This window comes from Dermochelys coriacea, chromosome 28 (assembly GCF_009764565.3).
Source record: "Dermochelys coriacea isolate rDerCor1 chromosome 28, rDerCor1.pri.v4, whole genome shotgun sequence".
Taxonomy (NCBI): domain Eukaryota; kingdom Metazoa; phylum Chordata; order Testudines; family Dermochelyidae; genus Dermochelys; species Dermochelys coriacea.
In genome coordinates, this window is record NC_050095.1 from 1415990 (window position 1) to 1436523 (window position 20534).

The window sequence follows — 20534 nt, forward strand, 5'->3', positions numbered from 1 at the left end:
AGGGGGCACCACACACACACACACACACACACAGAGTCTCTCCAGCAGGGGGCACCACACACACACACACACACACACACACTGATTCTCTCCAGTAGGGGGCAACACACACACACTCACACACACTGATTCTCTCCAGCAGTGAGCTTCACACAGACACACACACACACACACACACTGATTCTCTCCAGCAGGGGGCAACACACACACTCACACACTGATTCTCTCCAGTAGGGGGCAACACACACTCACACACACTGATTCTCTCCAGCAGTGAGCTTCACACACACACACACACACACACTGATTCTCTCCGCAGGGGGCAACACACACACACACACACTCACACACTGATTCTCTCCAGCAGGGGCACCACACACACACACGCACACTGATTCTCTACAGCAGGGGGCACCACACACACATACACACACACTGATTCTCTCCAGGAAGGGGCTCCACACGCACACACGCACACACACACACACACACACACACTGATTCTCTCCAGCAGGAGGCACCGCGCACACACACACACACACACACTTATTCTCTCCAGCAGGGTGCACCATACACACACACACACACACACTGATTCTCTCCAGCAGGAGGCACCACACACACACACTCACTGATTCTCTCCAGCAAGGGGCACCACTCACACACTCACACACACTGATTCGCTCCAGTAGAGGGCAACAGACACACACACACACACACACTGATTCTCTCCAGCAGGAGGCACCACACACACACACACACACTGATTCTCTCCAGGAAGGGGCTCCACACGCACACACACACACACAGACACACACTGATTCTCTCCAGCAGGGGGCACCACACACACACTCACACTCACTGATTCTCTCCAGTAGGGGGCAACACACACTCACACACACTGATTCTCTCCAGCAGTGAGCTTCACACACACACACACACACACACACACACACACACACACTGATTCTCTCCAGCAAGGGGCACCACACACAAACACAGAAAACACTGATTCTCTGCAGCAGGGGGCACCACACACACACACTCACAAATACTGATTCTCTTCCGCAGGGGGCACCACATGCAAACACACACACAAACACACTGATTTTCTCTAGCAGTGAGCTCCACACACACACTCATACACACACACACACTGATTCTCTCCAGCAAGGGGCACCACACACACACTGATTTTCTCCAGCAGGGTGCACAACACTCACACACACACACACACAGATTCTCTCCAGCAGGGGGCACTACACACAGACACACACACACACACACACACTGATTCTGTCCAGCAGGGGGCACCACACGCACACACCCACAGTTTCTCTCCAGCAGGGGGCACCACAGACACCCACCCCCACAGTTTATCACCAGCAGAGGGCACCACACACACACACACACACACACACACTGATTCTCTCCAGGAGGGGGCACCACACGCAAACACACACACACTGATTCTCTCCAGGAGGGGGCACCACACGCAAACACACACACACTGATTCTCTCCAGGAGGGGGCACCACACACACACACACACACACACTGATTCTCTCCACCCGGGGCACCACAGGCACACACACACTCACACACAAACACAGTGATTCTCTCCAGCAGTGAGGTCCACACACACACTCATACACACACACTGATTCTCTCCAGCAGGGGGCACCACACACACACACTGATTCTCTCCAGCAAGGGGCACCACACACACACTCACACACACCCACACAGATTCTCTCCAGCAGGGGGAACCACACACTCACACACACTTATTCTCTCCAGCAGGGAGCACCACACACACACACACAGACACACTGATTCTCTCCAGCAGGGTGCACCACACACACTCACAGACACTGATTCTCTCCAGTAGGGGGCAACACACACACACACACACACACACTGATTCTCTCCAGCAGGGTGCACCACAGACACACTCACACACACTGATTCTCTCCAGCAGTGAGCTCCACACACTCACACACACTGATTCTCTCCAGTAGTGGACAACACACACACACACACACACAGTGATTCTGTCCAGCAAGGGGCACCACACACACACACACACACACACACACACACTGATTCTCTCCAGCAGGAGGCACCACAGACACACTCACACTCACACACTGATTCTCTCCAGCAGTGAGCTCCACACACACACACACACACACTGATTCTCTCCAGTAGGGGGCACCACACACAGACACACACACACACACACAGTGATTCTCTGCAGCAGGAGGCACCACACACACACACACACACACGGGGGGGGGGTCGCTAACCCTCCAGGATCGGCCTGGGGAGTCCCGAGGCCTGGAAGGCGAATCTTGAATTCGAGATGATGTCGCGGGACGCAAGCTGCGGCCCAGCAGAGCCCTACCGTGGGGGGAGGCAGGGGATTGCCCCCCGTGGGGGACAGCGACGGGGGGGGCAGGGATGGGGTGACCCTGGGTGGGCTCCGTGGGGGGGCAAGGAGCGGGGTGACGCAGGGGGACAACACAAGGGGGGCAAGGGAGGAAGGGGCAGCGTATGGGGAGGCGTGTGACCCCTTTGGGGGGCAGCACATGTGAAGGCAGGGAGGGGGTGACTCCGTGGGGGGAGGGGTGACCCCCTGGGGCGAGGAGGGGGGTGACCCTGTGGAGGAGGGGCCGTGAGGGTTGACGCCGTGGGGGAGGGGCTGATCCAGGGGGGGCGGGGAGGGGTGACTCCGTGGGGGGAGGGGGAGCCCTTGGGGAAGGGAGGGGTGACCCCGGGGGGGAGGGGCCGTGTGGGTGACCCCCGTGGAGGAGGGGCTGACTGCGTGGGGGGAGGGGTGAGCCCGTGGGGGGAGGGGCTGATTCCGGGGGGGCGGGGAGGGGGCTGTAAAGCACCCCCAATCCTTGGGGATGATTGGTCATATTTTTATTATTATATTAGCCTAATTAATATTAATTATTTTGCATAAATTTGCATCTGTAACGACGAAAGAGCCGCAGTTTCACGGTTGCTATGGTAACCATGGCGGCCACCCGGCTTCCGAGATGGCGGCCCCGCTCCTGGCGGAGGGACACTCTCTCCTCCCGCTTTCCGCTCTATGGTTCCCCCGACGGGTTGACGGAGGGCATGCCGGAGGGGCGGTTAGACGTGCGCATGCGTGCAGTGGAGATGGTGCGTGTGGATAATGGCACGCATGCTCAGTAGGGAACCCAGCGCGGTGGAAGGGAGCATGGGCACAGGGTAGTAATGAATGGATACGGGGGGCTCCTGCGCGCATGCGTCTTGGAGCATCCTGCGGCGAGCAATGAGGCAGGCGTTTCTCTGATGCGCATGCGGCTTTTATGGGTACCAGGATGGAACGAGGCAAGGTGTCTTGTGTACGCATGCGCATGGAACCGGTATGTGTGCAGGGGCCGGCTGCGAGGCAGGGTTTGCCCCGCCTCTGCGCATGCGCGCTGTCGGCATGGCGTGCGGAGTGGCCGGGCCGAGCTCCTGCGACTTGGCCGGCGTGTGCGGAGGGGTGGGGCCTTGCCGCTCTCGCGCGTCCCTTCCCTAAGCGCGCCTGCGCCGTGATGGCCGCCGGGCCGGCTTGCCGGAGCTGCGCAGGCGCGGCGCCCTCTGGCGCAGGCGCGCTGCGGCGTGGGCGTCCCCCCTCGCGCCGCTGTCAGGCGGGGGGCCGCCTCGTTTGGGTGTGGGGAGGCATAAGTGCGCGTGCGCACTGCGGGCGAGGTTGCAGCAGCAGCAGCAGCAGGCAGAGCCAAGCGGCGGCGGCGGCGGCGGCGGTTGAGCTCGCGGTCGGGTGAGTGCGCGCGCGCGCGCGCGCGGCCGGCTGGCCCGTGCGCACGGGAGCGAGGCCGAGTGGCGGTTGGGCGGCCCCCGTCGCGCGAGCGCGGCCAGGCCGCGCCGCGCCGCGCCGCCCCGCCCCTCCCCCCGCCCCACACCGCGTGGAGAGGCCTGGCTGAGGGGAGGGGGTTGGGCCCTGGGGGGGGGGCAGTGTGGTCGGGGGGTCCCCCTAAGAGGTGGAAGGGAGGCCTGGGGGTGGTATGGCGGCCCCCTCAGGGCTAGTGGGGAGGCTGGGGGTCCCCTCAGGGATGGGGGGCTAGGGGACCCCAAGCCTGCTCCTAAGGGCTAGAGCAGGGTTGGGGCGGGCTGAGGGGTCCCCAAAGTGCTGGGATGGGGGGTCCCCAAGGGATGGCGGGGCTAGGGGACCCCAACCCTGCCCCTAAGGGTTAGAGCAGGGTTGGGGCGGGCTGAGGAGTAGGGGGGTCCCCAAAGTGCTAGGGGGTGGGCTGAGGAATCCCAAAGTGCTGGGACGGGGGGTCCCCAAGGGATGGCGGGGCTAGGGGACCCCAACCTTGCCCCATAGCCCTAGAGCAGGGTTGGAGTGGGCTGAGGGGTCCCCAAAGTGCTGGGGTGGGGGGGGGGTCCCCTAAGGGCTGGGATCTGAGGGGAAGGAACCGTGGAGGGGGAGTTTGCGTTCCCCTGCGAAGAGGGGTGGGGGGTGGGGGTCTTGCTGTGGGGGATGGGAAGGTGGGCCTCATTGAGAGGAAAGGAGAAGCTGCGATCTAGTTGGTGGTCCTTGGTTCCCCCTGATGGGGGCGGAGGGGGGAAAGAAGGGGAGTTAAGGGTTTGGGCCCCTCTGAGGGGGTGAGGGGAGGACTTGGGCCCTCACAAGGGAAGGAGTTGGGGGGGTGGCCTTGGGCCCACTTGCGGGGGCAGAGGGGGTGGGGTCTGGTGGGGTCCCCCCTGGGAACCAGGGAGAGGGGAGGAAGGAATGAGATCTGGTTAGCTGTGGGGCGAGGAGGCCCTTGGATTCCCTGACAGAGGATTAGCTAAGGGGGCCCCTTGTGGGGGCAGAGTGGGGAGGGGATGAGGAAGGGGAGATTTGGGTCTCCTTAGAGTGGGGAGCAGAGGGGAGGGGTTCTCAATTGTTTAATTTCCTCCAGGGCAAGGCATAAAGGGGGCGAGGGGGACCGTGAAGAGGATTTGGGGGAGAGTCCCCTTAGCAGGGTGGGGGATTGGAGGTGATCTCTTTGGTTTTCCTCTATAGGATAGAGGAGTGTGGAGGATTCCCCCTAGGGAGTGGGATGGGAGGAAGGAGAGTTGGAGGGGGGGGGGCTGGCTGTGGGGATTGAGCAGGCTATCTCTCAGGGAGGGGTCAGGGTGTGGGGGGAATCCCTGTTGGGGGTCACAGCTCCTCCCCATGAAGGTGTGGGAGGGGTTCCCCCGGAGAGGGCTGCCTGGGAGATCTGAATAAGCCTCTGGGGGAAGAACTGGGGTTCAGGGAGTGGGGTCAGGACTAGAGGTGAAAGGAACTGATGAGGGGATAGATGGGGGAGACACTCGCCTCCCTCTTTAAAGCAAGATCTCGACCTTTCCCCCCAAAAATGGATCTGGAGAGCTTTCCTTTCACTGAAATTGGGCGGGGGGGAAGGCATCAGTGTTGGTGGCTGGGCATTGTTTGAGACCCCCCCACCTCCAAGCTCTGGGTAGAGAGAATGGGGGTGACTGGTGCCTGGACCTGCACCATGTCTTAGACCCCCTTCTTGAGGGGAGTTATTGCTCCCTTCAGTGTTGGGATGGGGGGCTCTAGGGGTTGGAGGCCTGTTGTAAGGAGTATGATATGTCGGGGGGGGTGCAGAAAGGCCTCTAGAGTGAGGTAGGGCAGGGAAACTGAGGCAGTCTGGAATCTGCAGCAGGGTTTTGGGGCTATAGACTCTAGGTGGTTTGGGGGGGTGCAAGGCGGGCCTCTACCATGGCCTAGGAGGGTTTTTAGAGGGAGATCAATGCAGCGCTTTTCAGCACAGGGTCGGGGGTGCCCTCCTTTGGTGCCAAAGTGGCCCTTGAAATAGTTCCCAGGATTTGGGGGGCAGGAAGGCAAGTGGGGGGCAGAGAAGTGATATGATTAGCACTGGGTATGCAGGGGGCAGCTGACCTCCACTGCGGGGAGCTGGGGCTCGGGCCAGGTTACAGCTGCAGCAGCCACCAAATGACGCATGGGGCAGAGCCGTGGGGCAGGGAGGGCCCTGGCTCTGCATGGGGTGTGTGTGGGAGGGAGCTGCTGGGCCACTGAGCCAGCCTGGTTCCTTCCCCAGCGCTCGGGGCAGGAACTTTTTTCAGCCGCTGGAGGTTTTTTTTTTTTTTTTTTCCCTGCCTCTCTTCTCGCCCCCCCCGCTCCCCACAGCTGCAGACGGAAGCACGTGTGTGGAGCTGCACGGCTGTCACCCTGTGTGAGCTATGGGGAGCAGTTGTGCTAATCAGTTACAGGGCGGGTGTGGGGGGGGGAGGGAGGCAAGTTGAAAACTGCTGCGCCTGTGGGGCTTGTTTGCTGGTCATTAAACCGACACACACGAGCCCATCCCCGGTCCCCTGCGATGGTGAGGATCTGCTGCCTCCGGGAACTGTTAACCCTGGGGCCTTGGCCCCACTCCCAGCAGCCTGCCTCAGGCTCCCCCCCGGAGCGGGAGAAAGAGCCCCCGCCCTGTGGCTAACGGGCCCTGCAGGGCGCTTGCCTGCTCTCGCCTTTTCTGGCGTGTCACGGTGCTTGGCAAGCAGACCTGGCCTCCTTGCTCTGCTATGGTTGAACCTAGGTCAGTGATGAGTCATCTGGTCCTCTCCCCCACGCTGCGGGGGGGCGGGAGAGAAATCCAGGCCTGCTACCCGTGCCCTGACTTGCTTCGGGGGGGGGGGGGGAGGAAGGATCTCTGACAAAGGGGGAGTTGGGAGCAGAGCTGGAGAACAGGTGCTGGGACTCGCCTCAAATGGGGGCGGCAGGATGCCTGGGTTTTCCGAATCGGCCCTTCATGGGGGGGGGGGGGGGTGTTTCATGGCTCCATCCTAGAGGGGCAGATGGATGCCATTAGCCCCGCAGTGGGGCAATGGGGAAGTGATTCTCCCAGTTTGCATATAACCCAATGGCAGAGCCAGGGATGGAACCCAGGAGTCCTGGTTCCCAGCCCCCCCCGCTCTAACCACTAGACCCCAGTCCTTTCCCAGAGCTGGGGAGAGAATCCAGGAGTCCTGGCTCCCAGCCTCTGGCTCTAACCACTAGACCACACTCCCTTCCCTAAGGAGGAAGGGCTACAAAGCAGGACTCCTGGATTCTTCCCCCCCAGCTATGCCACAGATGTGTCCTTGCACCTGAAGATGGGGCTAGTGCCCCCTCCACAGGCTGGCTCCTGGCCGTCTGCCCTGTGCCTGGGGTTCGCTGGGGGAGGGGAAATCCTGTGGGGCAGAGGTGACTCTGCTGGAGAGATTTCCCCAGCTGCCACGTGTGCTGCCCCCAGGCCCTGTCCCTTCAGCTACCTAATAGAAATAAAGTACACTCGGGCCTGGGAAGGGATCCTCCTGTGAAGGGGGGGACACAGACACAGACACGGGCTAATGGGCAACCAGCCCTGCTGGCCAGGATGGGGGGCCGCTACGCGCACTGTGGGGGAGAGTTGAGCCCAGGTGGTTACTTAACCCAAATCCCTCTAAACCAGCGCTGCTCTGGACTCCAGTGTGTTAGCCCCCCGCTAGCCCACCCTGGGCTCCCCGCAGCTCCCTGCTCTGTGGTGCCCCTCACTCCTGGCCTGCAGCCCCCTGCTGGCCCAGCCCTGCCCCCCTGTTGAGAAGAGACCTCCATGTAGCTCAGGCGAGACCCCAGCAGCTCCCAGGGCCGGCAGGCGTACAAGTGGAAGCCTTCAAGCTGGTGCCGCGGGCTCTGGCTTGGGGTGGATTCCCAGTGTCCTGCCTGATTTCAGACCCGGGACCTCCAGTGCCACCTGCCTCAGCTGGGCCTGTCCTCGGGGGGGGGGCGGGGGCTCCCTCTGTCCTCAGGTGCTGCCGCCTCTCCCCAGAGCTGGCGGCAGCCAGGTGCCCTGGCCCCTCATGGGGCATGTGCCTGGGTTGCCCTACACTTGGTGGGCTCGTGATGCCAAGCCACCTTCCCCCTATCTCTAGGGCTGGGCCTGCCCCCTTGGTATTCTCCTGTCTCTGAGGTCATGGCGGGATCGGGGGCACAGAGAGGAGGGTCTGAAACCAGGTAGGGCCAGCGTGAGGGATCGGGGGCTGGATCTGGGGGGGCTGTAGGTTGCCCCTTGCCTGGGGTGGGGCCGATCATTGATCAAGCGTTGGACCGGGCCTCGGAGGTGCAGGCCCTGGGCACGGTGTTCTACCCCCTCTGTCTAGATGCTCTGGGACAGAGACTCTCTTGTTGTGGGGCTGGGCAGTACTTACTGGGGTGGGGGGGAGGGCAGAGGGGTCTGCGTAACCCCTGGTGTGATGGGGGGGCAGGTCTGGGGGGGCGGGGGGGTTGTGTAGCCCTTGGTGTGGTGAGCAGCCCAGATCTTGGCATGGAGGGGTCTGCCTAAGCCCTGGTGTGATGGGTGGGGGGGGAAAACCCAGATCTTGGTGTGGCAGGGTGTGTGTAGCCCCTGGTGTGGTGGTGGGGGGCCCAGATCTTGGTATGGAGGGGTCTGCAGAAGCCCTGGTGATGGGGGGGGCCCAGATTTCAGGGGTGTCTGCATAAGCCCTGGTGTGACCGGTGGGGGGGGAGCTGTGTAAGCCCTGGTGTGATGTGGGAGGGGGTCGCCGGGTGTTACTGTAACCTGCCTGCTCTCCCCCCCATTAGTTCCTCTAACGCCCGATCACCATGGCCGATGACCTGGACTTCGAGACCGGCGATGCCGGGGCCTCCGCCACCTTCCCCATGCAGTGCTCGGCCCTCCGCAAAAACGGGTTCGTGGTGCTCAAGGGGCGCCCCTGCAAGATCGTCGAGATGTCCACCTCCAAGACCGGCAAGCACGGCCACGCCAAGGTACGGGGCTCTGCCCGCTCACTGGGGGGGGGGAGCTGTGTGCCCCGGCACGGTGGGTTGCCCGTGGATCTCGGGGTAGGATGCTCCCGATGGGACGGCTGATGCCCAGCCCCCAGGTGACTCTGTCCCGGCTCCCCCCAGGTGCACCTGGTTGGCATCGACATCTTCACTGGGAAGAAATACGAAGACATCTGCCCTTCCACCCACAACATGGATGTGCCCAACATCAAGAGAAACGACTTCCAGGTAAGGGGAGGTGCCCGTGGACTAACGAAGATGTGGGGTGCTCCTGTCAGTTTCGCCGAACCCCTTCCCAGAGGTGGCGTTTGCTGGGCCCGGCTAAGGGGCCCCCTCTTGCCTTGCAGCTGATCGGGATCCAGGACGGGTACCTGTCCCTCCTCCAGGACAGCGGGGACGTGCGGGAGGACCTGCGTCTGCCCGAGGGGGACCTGGGCAAAGAGATCGAGCAGAAATACGACTGCGGAGAAGAGATCCTGGTAAGGGGGGGCGGGGGAGCAGGTAAGGGGGCAATGCTGGTGGCCCCCCCAGATCAAAGGGGCAGGGGATTAAGACCCCTTTGAGATGCACTGGACAGCAATCTCGCCAATGGGCTCCGGCTCTCGGCAAATTGGGGCAGCTCTGAGTGAGCTCGGCCGCAGCTGTGACCCCGTTACCATAATCCCTGGGTCTCCCAGTGATGGGTCTCAAAGCACCTCGTGGAGATGGGGAAACTGAGGCCTGGAGGGGAGGAGAAGGTGGTGACTTGCCCAGGGTAACCCCACCAGCTGGGACTAAACCCAGGGCCCTGTTTGCTCCAGAAGCATCTAGAGGCTGTGCCCCCCCCAGAAAGGAGCTGGGGGAGGCAGGATCTTCCTGAGTGCGGCCCCCTGACCCCTCTCCTCCCCCCAGATCACTGTGCTGTCCGCAATGACCGAGGAAGCTGCTGTCGCCATCAAAGCCATGGCTAAATAAAGGAACCACAGGTGGGTGCGTGGGGGCATGTGGCGGGGGGGGGGGAGAGACGGGGGGGCATGGAACCTGGATCTCCAGAGCCAAAGGCACTGGCCACTTGTGGGCCTTGCTAGCCAAGCCTGGAGCAGGCTCACCAACCTCTGCAGGGGGGGATAGGGTGGGGGTAAGGCAGTGGCCCCCCCATAATTGCTCCTTCCTTTTTTCCAGGGCGGCGGCAGCAACTTTTACTACAAACCAGAGAGAATTGCAACCCCCCCAAAACCAGCTCCATGTGGCTCAGCCCCCCCAGATCTCAGCCCCCCATGAAACTCCCCAGCCCCTGCCCCCGGGGAATTAAAGCGAAGGAACAAAAATCCTTTTAATTTGGTCTTTTTGTTGGTTCTGGAAGCTGATTCTCCCCCCTGCCCCCCTGGGGGGGGTTTTGGCTCCCCCTTTTTCCCCCCTGCTCCTCCCTGGGGTGCTCGGAACACTACATTGGTGTGAGGAAGGGGGGATTATTTAAAGGGAGGGGCGAGAAATTGACAGAAGTGGGGTGGGAAGCCTCCCTAAGCATTTTTAATGTCCCCCAAACCCTGCAGAGGGTGGGGTCCCCAAAACCTGGCCATTGTGGGTCTCACAAAGAACCCCCCAAAGTCCCTGCAGATCTCAGGTCCCCCAAATCAAAGATCCCTTTGAAAAATAGGGGTGGGGGGGGTGCCCCAAACCAAGCAGCTCTGGGGTCCTTTAGAAAATGGAATCTTGGCCCCCTCCCCTACAGGCCAACCCCCCCAGTGCCCTTTTTTTAGCCTCTCCTAGGGCAAAAAGGCTAGTGAGTGACGGGGGGGGGGGTGAGGGTGCAGCATCCTGCTGCCTTTTCATTGGTCGAGGTGACCTGAAGGGTCTGCTTCCTGTTTCTGGCCCTGCCCCCACCCAAAAAGGGCACCAGTCTGCCCTGCTGTTCGGAGGACGGGGCCCACCTGGCTGAGGGGCGTAGCTGCTCCCCTTCCCTAGTGCTATGCTGGACCTAGGGGTGGACCCAGTGCCCCCCTGGTCACCTCCCTGCTGGAGCTCTCGGGATGGGGGCAAAGGGGGGTGTCCTGGGTCACTCACTAGCCCCCCCTCTCTTGCCCCGTTCTCCAGGTTCATCTCTCCCCCCCACCCTGCTGTCAAGGGGTCAGCGCCCGCCCCCCACACATTTGTTAATCAGCCTCAATAAAAAGTTTAATACGAAGCTCTGGGGTTGTCTTCTGCTGCGTCCTGTTCTGGGGGGGGGAGCGAGTGGGGAACCCTAGTGTCTTCATTTCTTCCCTATCCCCCACCTGGGGTGTTCACTTCCTGCCCTAAAGGGGGGGGAGAGACTTGCCGCCGCTGCTGCTGCAGGAGGGGAGAAGCCAGTTCCCCTCTGTACCCCTCCCCTTTCACAGCCTGCACTGCAGAACTGGGTTGGGGGGGGCTGTGTTCCTGGCCCTGATCTCATTGTGGAGGGGGGGGCTAATGCAGCCTGCACAATGTGGGGTGTCAGGGCTGCTTTGATGTGGGAACCCTAATTTCAGGTGGAGGGGTGTCTGGGCAGCACTTAGCACAAGGGGGGGGCCCAGCTCATGGCAGGGGGCCCTGATTTCAGGGTGTGTGTGTGGGGGGGGTCTAGCCCCTAGTGCATCCTGTGTTTGGTTGGAGCTCAAAGCCCTGGGTTTTAATTGGGCCCAAGTGTCTCCTCTGCCTGCTCACCCAGAGGAGAGGGAAACACGGGTGGAAAATCCATGTGGGTTGGGGGGGCACAGGGGAGCAATTCCTTTCCTCACCCCCCAGAACTGGAGCCCGCCCTGCCTGCTGTCCTGGCCCCGGCTCCTCTGCTCGGGGGCTGCATGCGCTTAACGCCCCCTCCTGCCCAGGTAGTGCCTCCGAGAGGCCTGGGGCACCCATTGGCTCCTTCCTGTGCCCAGCTTGGGGGGGGGGGTGCGCTCAGGGCAGCAGCTATGGGGGGGCTGAGTTACATGCAAGGGCACGATGTGGCGGGTGGGGCCAGGCCCACTCAAAGGGTGGAGTTACATGCCCGGGCAGGGCCAGGTCTACTGAGGGGGCAGAGTTGTGACAGGCAGGGGGTGGAGTTATGTGCCAGGGCAGGATGTGACAGATGGGGTGGGGCCAGGCCCACTCAGGGGGCGGGGGAAGTTATGGGACAGAGGGGGTGGGGCCATGTGCCAGGGCAGGATGTGACAGATGGGGTGGGGCCAGGCCCACTCAGGGGGCGGGGGAAGTTATGGGACAGACGGGGTGGGGCCATGTGCCAGGGCAGGATGTGACAGACAGGGGGTGGGGCCAGGCCCACTCAGGGGGCGGGGGAAGTTATGGGACAGACGGGGTGGGGCCATGTGGCAGGGGAGGATGTGACAGACAGGGGGTGGGGCCAGGCCCACTCAGGGGGCGGGGGAAGTTATGGGACAGACGGGGTGGGGCCATGTGGCAGGGGAGGATGTGACAGACAGGGGGTGGGGCCAGGCCCATTCAGGGGGCGGGGGAAGTTATGGGACAGACGGGGTGGGGCCATGTGGCAGGGGAGGATGTGACAGATGGGGTGGGGCCAGGCCCACTCAGGGGGCGGGGGAAGTTATGGGACAGACGGGGTGGGGCCATGTGGCAGGGCAGGATGTGACAGACAGGGGGTGGGGCCAGGCACACTCAGGGGGCAGAGTTATGTGACGGACAAGGGGCGGGGCCAGGCCCACCCAGGGGGTGGAGTTACATGCCAGGGCATGATGGGACAGGAGGTGGGGCCAAGTGCACCTAGTAGGCGGGGCATGGGGGAGATGTAGACTGGGCAGCAGAGAAGCCGGGGGGGGGTGGGGGTCTCCCCATCCCTGGGTCACACTTAAGTACCCCCCCACCCCTTCCCCCTCGAATACCCAGAGACCACACACTGCAAGTGGAGGCTCCCCATTTATTGGGGGGGAGGGGGCCGCGTTGGCACGGGCCCCTCCCCAGAGCTGGGCGCCCCGCGGGCCGGGCAGGGGCTCACTTGTGGTAGAAGCGCTGGCCCTGGGTGTGCTGGATGAAGGGGTGACGAGAGGCCGGCTGGCCGCTGGCGGGGAAGCCCGACTGCAAGAGACAGACAGACAAGGGTTAATGAGGGGGGGCTGGGCAGTGGAATCCTTGCCCCCCCCCCCTCGACTGTGCCCCCGAGGGGCTTTGCCAGAGTCACCCCCCCACACACTCACCGTGTGGGGCTGCTGGGGGGTGGAGCCGTGGGGGAAGCTGCCAGGGGAGGCCAGGCCCGACTGTGGGGAGCAAAGACGGGTGAGTTAGAGATGGGGGTGGGGGTTGACCCCCACGGAATGGGGTATGTGGGGGGGGTCTTGCTCACCTTGCTGGCTGGCTGCATCTGGACAGGGAGCTGGGGGCTGGGCAGCAGGGTCTGGTTGGGGTGCAGGGCCTGGGGGTGCATCGGGCGCAGGGTTGACTGTGAAGAAAGGAGCAGAGTGTTGGGGAGAGACCCCCACAGGGCAGAGGCCCCAGGCCCCATTCCCATCCCCCGGAGCCAGCCAGTCCCCGCCCCGGGGCCGGGTGGGAGCTGGTGCCCCCTGGAGGGGACAGGCCCCACGGGACTCACCGAGTCGGTGAAGCCGGACTGCTGGTTGGCATGTTCCAGTTGTTTCTGCAGGGGGATGGTTGTGCTGGGGGGAATGAAACCTGAGAGACAGAAAGAAGGGGGGGGGCCGGGCTCAGTGCTGGGGGGGCAGGAGATGAAGGGGCAGGGCTCCGTCTCATGCCAGGCTCAGTGGGCAAGGAGACAGGGGTCTCACCTGGCTGGGTGGGGGAGGGTTGTGTCGGGGGGGGTCTCAGCTGGCCGGGTAGGGGAGGTGGTGTTGGGGGGGGGGGTCGTCTCACCTGGCCAGGCAGGGGAGGAGGGGTCTCATGCGGGCGGGGTGTGTTGGGGGTCGCACCTGGCGAGGCGGAGGAGGAGAGTGTTGGGGGTCTCAGGCAGACGGGCTGGGGAGGGGAGGGTCTCACACGGACGGGCGGGGGCGGGGATCTCACCTGGCCAGGCGGGGGAGGGGAGGGTCTCATGCTGGCGGGGGGAGTTGGGGGGTTTCATGCGGACGGGCGGGGGAGGGGCGCGTCGGGGGGTGTTGGGGGTCTCACCTGGCTGGGCGGGGGGGAAGTGCCCGTGTAATGCGTACCCCGGCGGCTGCTGCGACAGGTACTGCATGGCGGGGAAGGCTGAGGGCCCTGTGGGGCACAGAGAGTGGGGGGGGGGTCAGAGCTCTGTCCCGGCCCGGTGCCACCCCCTCCCCCCGGCTCCCCCCATGGGCCCCGACTCACCGCGGATGGGCTGGCTGCTGGCGTAGCTGACGGGCCCGGCCTGGCCCGGGGCGAAGTGCTGGCCCTGCCCCACGGCGTAGGGGCTGGGCCCGGCCTGCCCGCTCTGGTACTGTCCGTGCTCTGGGGTGCTGGTTGCGAAGGTCGCCTGGGTGGTGAAGTGCCGCTGCTAGACAGAGGGGGGATGGGGGGGGGGTCAGTGGCCCCACAGTGACCCCTGCCCCACGGAGGGGCTCTGCCCCGACCCAGCCCCCCGACACTCACCGTGATCACGGGGGGCGCGAAGATCTGCTTGCTCCGGTCGGCCGAGATCAGCGTCCCGGCCCGGCTGTGTCCGCCGGGGCTCCCTGCGGAGAGCCGGGGTGAACTGGGGGATAGATGGGGGGCCCACACTCGCCCCCCAGGACTGCTGCCACCCCCTGCCTGCCCTGGACTCCCTCGCAGCCCCCCGGCTCCTCCAACCCCCTCCCACCTGCTGTGCTCCCCCGCCCCCAATCCTTCCCCACCCCTCCGGCCTCCCTGATCCCTCCACAACCCCTTCCCTACCCCCCCGCCCTTCCTGTCACCCCATAGCCTCCCTGATCCTCCCCCATCCCCCGCCTCGCTGTCACCCCCACAGCCCCCCGCCATCCTTCTGCACCTCCTTAGCCTTCCCATCACCCCTGATCCTCCCCATGGCCTGCCCTCAGATCCTGCCCCCCAGATCTGGCCGCGCCCGCCCCCGTACCCTGCATGTTGAGGATGTGGGTCCCGGCGTGCGCGACCATGCCTTGCTGATAGGGTGCCGCCGTCAGCGTGGTCAGGTCGCTGTAGGGGTTAAGAGTGAGAAGCGGCTGGCATGGCTCCCGCTGTCCGGCCTGCTGCCCCGCCACCCTGCCGCATGCAGTCACTGCAGCAGGGAGTTCCCCAGTTTAACACAGTCACCTCTTCACCCCTCTGCCCAGTTCTCACTTCATCCCAGTGCTCTCTGGTGGCCCCTCGAGCCAGGACGGGACCCTCCCCATCCTCCCGAGCCAGGACAGGACGCTCCCCACCCCGCCCGAGCCAGGACAGAACCCCCCCTGCCCCCCACCTCACCTCTGCTCCTTGCGTCGGCGCTTCTCCTCCTCATGCAGCACCTTCTTCAGCTGCAGGAAAAGCTGATGCTTCTCCTCCTGCAGGGCCTGGAGCCTTTCCCCCAGCTTACTGATCTAGGGGGGGCGGGTGGGGGGAGGAAGTGGGGCAGCGTGAGATGGGGGGCTGGGATCCAGGGGAGCCCCTCCCCGCAGACAGGGCCCAGAGACCTGTTGCTGGAGGCGGCTGGGATGAAGGGGGGCCCCTCCCTGAGGATAGGGTTCAGAGACCCGTTGCTGCTGGGGGGCTGGGATCCAGGGGAGCCCCTCCCTGAGGACAGGGTTCAGAGACCTGTTGCTGCTGGGGGGCTGGGATCTGGGGGACCCCTCCCCAAGGGCAGGGCCCGGAGATCCATTGCTGGGGGGGGGCTGGGATCCAGGGGAGCCCCTCTCTGAGGACAGGGTTCAGAGAGCCGTGGCTGACAGGGGCTGGGATCCGGAGAAGCCCCTCACAGAAGGCAGGGCCTGGAGACCTGTTGCTGCTGGGGGGCTGGGATATGAGGGAGCCCCTCCCCAAGGGCAGGGCCCGGAAACCCATTGCTGGGGGCGGGGCAGGGATCCAGGGAAGCCCCTCCCCGAGGGCAGGGCCCGGAGACCCCCCACTGCCAGGGGATTCCCCGACACGGGCGGGGGGTGCAGTGAACTAGGGGATGACTGATGTCAGACTGCAAAGCGGGGGAGCCCGGATCCCCCTACCCTGCCCAGCTCACAACCCCGCGCCCCAGGAGGGTGGAGGGGAACCCCCACATCTCACCTGCTCTTTGGTCTCCTCCAGCGACATGCGCTCCTCCATCTCCTTCTTCCGGCGCCGCTCCTGCTCCTCCCTCATCTTCTGCTCCATCATCTTGTCCACCTCTTCCTCCTCTGTGGGGATACAGCCGGGGTCAGGCCGGCCGCCCCCCGCCCCCGGGGGGGTGAGATCCCGGCTGATGCAGGGGCCCTCGCGTGGATACGCTCCCAGCTGAGGACGGCCAACTCGTCACAGCCCGTCCCGCCCCCAGGAAAGAAACACCACCACAAAGGCCGGGGAGCGGATCTGCGGCCCCCACCCCACACCCGCACACACATGCGGTGAGGGGCCGCGAAACAGGGGCGGGAGGGGGGGGGGTTCGCAATTCAGGCTGGAAAGTCGCAGAAAGTTTCAACGTGTTGGGGGGGCGAGGGGTTGTGGGGGGCGTGGGAGGGGAAATGGAGGCATGACCAGCAGCTGGCTTCGAAGGGAAACCAGATTCGATCCGAAGCACGGGCCTCCACGGCTTCCTGTCCCTTCCGAGTGTGGGGTTCGCCCCCCCCCCCGTTTTCTCATCTGTGGACCCCTAACCAAGTCTGCAAGGCAGGCGGGGGCCCCTTTGGAAAGGGGGGCCCAAGGGCGCGGCCCCACGGACCTTGGATCACAAACGGGTCCCGTCCAAAAGGAAGATGGCGAAGCCACAAAATTCGTTACAACTTTGCGGCCCAGCCCCTGTTTTCGGGACGAACGTCTCCCTGTGGGGGTGGGGGTGCAGGTCAGGCTTTATAAATCCGCCCCCCCCCCGTTCCGCGTTTAATTAAAAAAGAGAAAGCTCCGGCCTCGTTAAGGCTCCTGTTCGTTACCAGCCCCCAGGTTTAGGCCGGGCAAGCGCGGAAGGAAAAGCGGCTGGCTTGGAATGGGGATCCCCGGGCGGGGGAGGGCTTGGGGGGTCCCTGGTGAAGGCGGAGGAGGTTGGTTGGGGGCCGCATCCCAGTCACCCGATTGGGCTCCAACGGAGGACGTGGGGTGGGGGAGGAATCAGGAGGGGGGGCCCTGGGGGAGAGGGTTGTGGGGGTGTCCCAGGTGGCAGCAGGATGTGGGGAAGGGTGGGGGTGGGTCCCTGGGGCAGTACTGTGTGGGAGGGGTTTGAGGGGGTAACCCGGGGACAGTAGGATGTTGGGGTTTGGGGGCAGGTCAGTGGGGGAGTGTGGTGGGTGGAAGGAGTGGGGGGTGGTGGGGGAGCATAGGAGGGGCTGGGGAGGTCCCCTGGGGCAGTATAGGGTGGAGGGGAGGGGTCTGGGGGGTCCCTGGTGGGGGGAGAGGTCTGGGGGGTCCCTGGGGCAGTACGGGGAGAGGGGAGGGGTCTGGGGGGATCCTGGTGGGGGGAGAGGTCTGTGGGGTCCCTAGGGCAGTACGGGGGGAGGGGAGGGTCTGGGGGGTCCGTGGTGGGGGGAGAGGTCTGGGGGGTCCCTGGGGCAGTATGGGTGGAGGAGAGGGTCTGGGGAGGGGTCCCTGGTGGGGGGAGAGGTCTGGGGGGTCCCTGGGGCAGTATGGGGGGGGGAGAGGAGGGGTCTAGGGGTCCCTGGTGGGGGAGAAGTTTGGGGTGTCCCTGGGGTAGTACGGGGGGAGGGGAGGGTCTGGGGAGTCCCTGGTGGAGGGAGAGGTCTGGGGGGTCCCTGGGGCAGTATGGGGGGGGAGAGGAGGGGTCTAGGGGTCCCTCGTGGGGGGAGAAGTTTGGGGTGTCCCTGGGGTAGTACGGGGGGAGGGGAGGGTCTAGTGGTCCCTGGTGGGGGGAGAGGTTTGGGGGGACCCTGGTGGGGGGAGAAGTCTGGGGGGACCCTGGGGCAGTAAGGGGAGACGGGAGGGGTCTCGGGGGGTCCTGGTGGGGGGAGAGGTCTGTGGGGTCCCCGGGGCAGTATGGGGGGAGGGGAGGGTCTGGGGAGTCCCTGGTGGGGGGAGAGGTCTGGGGGGTCCCTGGGGCAGTACGGGGGAAGGGGAGGGTCTGGGGGGGTCCTGGTGGGGGAGAGGTCTGGGGGTCCCTGGGGCAGTACGGGGGGAGGGTCTGGGGGGTCCCTAGTGGGGGGGAGAGGTTTGGGGGGTCCCTGGGGGCTGTACGGGGGGAGGGGAAGGGTCTAGGGGGTCCCTAGTGGGGGGAGAGGTTTGGGGGGGTCCCTGGGGCTGTACGGGGGGAGGGGGGAGGGTCTGGGGGGGGTCCTGGTGGGGGGAGAGGTTTGGGGGGGCCCTGGGGCAGTACGGGGGGAGGGGAGGGTCTGGGGGGGTCCTGGTGGGGGGAGAGGTTGGGGGGTCCCTGGGGCAGTACGGGGGGAGGGGAGGGTCTGGGGGGTCCCTAGTGGGGGGAGAGGTTTGGGGGTCCCTGGGGCAGTACGGGGGGAGGGGAGGGGTCTAGGGGTCCCCAGGGGGGGAGAGGTTTGGGGGTCCCTGGGCAGTACGGGGGAGAGGGGAGGGGTCTAGGGGTCCAGGGGAGGAGAGGTTTGGGGGTCCCTGGGGCAGTACGGGGGAGGGGAGAGGTCTAGGGGTCCCCAGGGGGGGAGAGGTTTGGGGGGACCCTGGGGCAGTACGGGGAAGGGGAGGGTCTGGGGGGTCCTGGTGGGGGGAGAGGTTTGGGGGGTCCCTGGGGCAGTATGGGGGGGAGGGGAGGGTCTGGGGGTCCCTGGGGGGAGAGTTGGGGGGTCCCTGGGGCAGTACAGGGGGGGGAGGGTCTGGGGGGTCCCTAGTGGGGGGAGAGGTTTGGGGGTCCCTGGGGCAGTACGGGGAGAGGGGAGGGTCTGGGGGGTCCCCAGGGGAGAAGAGGTTTGGGGGTCCCTGAGGCAGTAAGGGGAGGGGAGGGTCTGGGGGGTCCCTAGTGGGGGGAGAGGTTTGGGGGGTCCCTGGGGCAGTACGGGGGGAGGGGAGGGTCTGGGGGGTCCCTAGTGGGGGGAGAGGTTTGGGGGTCCCTGGGGCAGTACGGGGAGAGGGGAGGGGTCTAGGGGTCCCCAGGGGGGAGAGGTTTGGGGGTCCCTGGGCTGTACGGGGGAGGGGAGGGTCTGGGGGGTCCCTAGTGGGGGGAGAGGTTTGGGGGTCCCTGGGGCAGTACGGGGGAGGGAGGGTCTGGGGGTCCCTAGTGGGGGGAGAGGTTTGGGGGTCCCGGGGGCAGTACGGGGGGGAGGGGAGGGTCTGGGGGGTCCCTAGTGGGGGGAGAGGTTTGGGGGGTCCCTGGGGCAGTACGGGGGAGGGTCTGGGGGGGTCCCTAGAGGGGGGAGAGGTTTGGGGGGTCCCTGGGGCAGTACGGGGGAGGGGAGGGTCTGGGGGGGTCCCTAGTGGGGGGAGAGGTTTGGGGGTCCCTGGGGCAGTACGGGGAGAGGGGAGGGTCTGGGGGGTCCCTAGTGGGGGGAGAGGTTTGGGGGGTCCCTGGGGCAGTACGGGGGGAGGGGAGGGTCTGGGGGGTCCCTAGTGGGGGGAGAGGTTTGGGGGGTCCCTGGGGCAGTACGGGGAGAGGGGAGGGTCTGGGGGGTCCGTAGGGGGGAGAGGTTTGGGGGTCCCTGGGGCAGTACGGGGAGAGGGGAGGGGTCTGGGGGGTCCCGTGGGGGGAGAGGTTTGGGGGGTCCCTGGGGCTGTACGGGGGAGGGGAGGGTCGGGGGGTCCCTAGTGGGGGGAGAGGTTTGGGGGGGTCCCTGGGGCAGTACGGGGAGAGGGGAGGGTCTGGGGGGTCCGTAGTGGGGGGAGAGGTTTGGGGGGTCCCTGGGGCAGTACGGGGAGAGGGGAGGGTCTAGGGGTCCCGGGGGGGGAGAGGTTTGGGGGTCCCTGGGCTGTACAGGGGGAGGGGAGGGTCTGGGGGGTCCCTAGTGGGGGGAGAGGTTTGGGGGGTCCCTGGGGCAGTACGGGGGGGGGTCTGGGGGGTCCCTAGTGGGGGGAGAGGTTTGGGGGTCCCTGGGGCAGTACGGGGGGAGGGAGGGTCTGGGGGGTCCCAGGGGGGGAGAGGTTTGGGGGTCCCTGGGGCAGTACGGGGGGAGGGGAGGGGTCTAGGGGTCTCCAGGGGGGGAGGGGTCTGAGGGTCACGGGTGGGGGGAAGGGCCGGGGGTGTGGCTGATTGAGGCCCCGCCCCCAGATCGGCGTTGGGGGCGGGGTCACGGCGGGGCGGGGTCAGCAGGTGGGGGCGGAGCTGGAGGCGCCGGCCGAGGGCGGGGCCGGGGAGCGTCGGCTGGTCGGTGACGTTGCCGGGTGACGCCCGCGGCGCGCGGAGTTAAGGGGGCAGGGCTGGGGGCGCTGTTGCCGGGTGACGCCGCGGCGCGCGTGGGGCGGGAGTGGGGAGGGGAGGAGGGGGCGGGGCTCACCCTGCCGCTTGCGCTCGCGCTCCACCATGACGTGGCGGTGCAGGGCGCGCGCCATGGCTGAGGAGAGCTTGGGCCGCTCCAGCAGCGCCGGCATCTTCGCTCCGCGCCGGGAAACCCCGCCCCTACCCCGCGCTTCCGCTTCCGGGGCACGCACCGCCTCACGGCCCGCCCCCTCCCGCCGGGTCACAGCGAGGCTCCGCCCCTCCCCTTGACTCACAGCGAGGGCCGCCCCCGAGGGTCATAACGAGGCTCGGCCCCGCCCCTTCCGCAAGCTTCACAGGGAGACGCGGG

General features: G+C 65.5%; 2 protein-coding genes across 5 annotated transcripts; one reads left to right on the forward strand and one right to left on the reverse strand.

Annotated features, from left to right (window-relative positions):
* The first annotated feature begins 3604 nt into the window (after positions 1–3604).
* On the forward strand, positions 3605–10984 carry EIF5A (eukaryotic translation initiation factor 5A). Of its 2 annotated transcripts, none has more exons than XM_038386268.2 (6): positions 3605–3801; positions 8617–8802; positions 8944–9048; positions 9168–9299; positions 9712–9785; positions 9982–10984. In XM_038386268.2, exons 2-5 carry the CDS (start codon positions 8638–8640, stop codon positions 9772–9774), a joined length of 465 nt encoding a protein of 154 aa, XP_038242196.1. In that variant the 5' UTR covers positions 3605–3801; positions 8617–8637; the 3' UTR covers positions 9775–9785; positions 9982–10984. The 2 variants fall into 2 exon arrangements, with proteins under 2 accessions (XP_038242196.1, XP_038242197.1); XM_038386269.1 differs by lacking the exon at positions 3605–3801 and adding an exon at positions 6192–6232.
* Positions 10985–12664: 1680 nt separating this feature from the next.
* On the reverse strand, positions 12665–20397 carry GPS2 (G protein pathway suppressor 2). 3 transcript variants are annotated; one of them, XM_038386293.2, is made up of 11 exons: positions 20244–20397; positions 15937–16046; positions 15148–15260; positions 14798–14877; positions 14335–14417; positions 14074–14239; positions 13894–13980; positions 13361–13440; positions 13115–13210; positions 12969–13028; positions 12665–12849 (listed from the first exon to the last, which is right to left on the reverse strand). In XM_038386293.2, exons 1-11 carry the CDS (start codon positions 20335–20337, stop codon positions 12766–12768), a joined length of 1053 nt encoding a protein of 350 aa, XP_038242221.1. In that variant the 5' UTR covers positions 20338–20397; the 3' UTR covers positions 12665–12765. The 3 variants fall into 3 exon arrangements, with proteins under 3 accessions (XP_038242221.1, XP_038242222.1, XP_038242223.1); XM_038386294.2 differs by having other exon boundaries at positions 14074–14236; positions 20244–20391; XM_038386295.2 differs by lacking the exon at positions 12969–13028 and having other exon boundaries at positions 20244–20391.
* Positions 20398–20534: the final 137 nt, after the last annotated feature.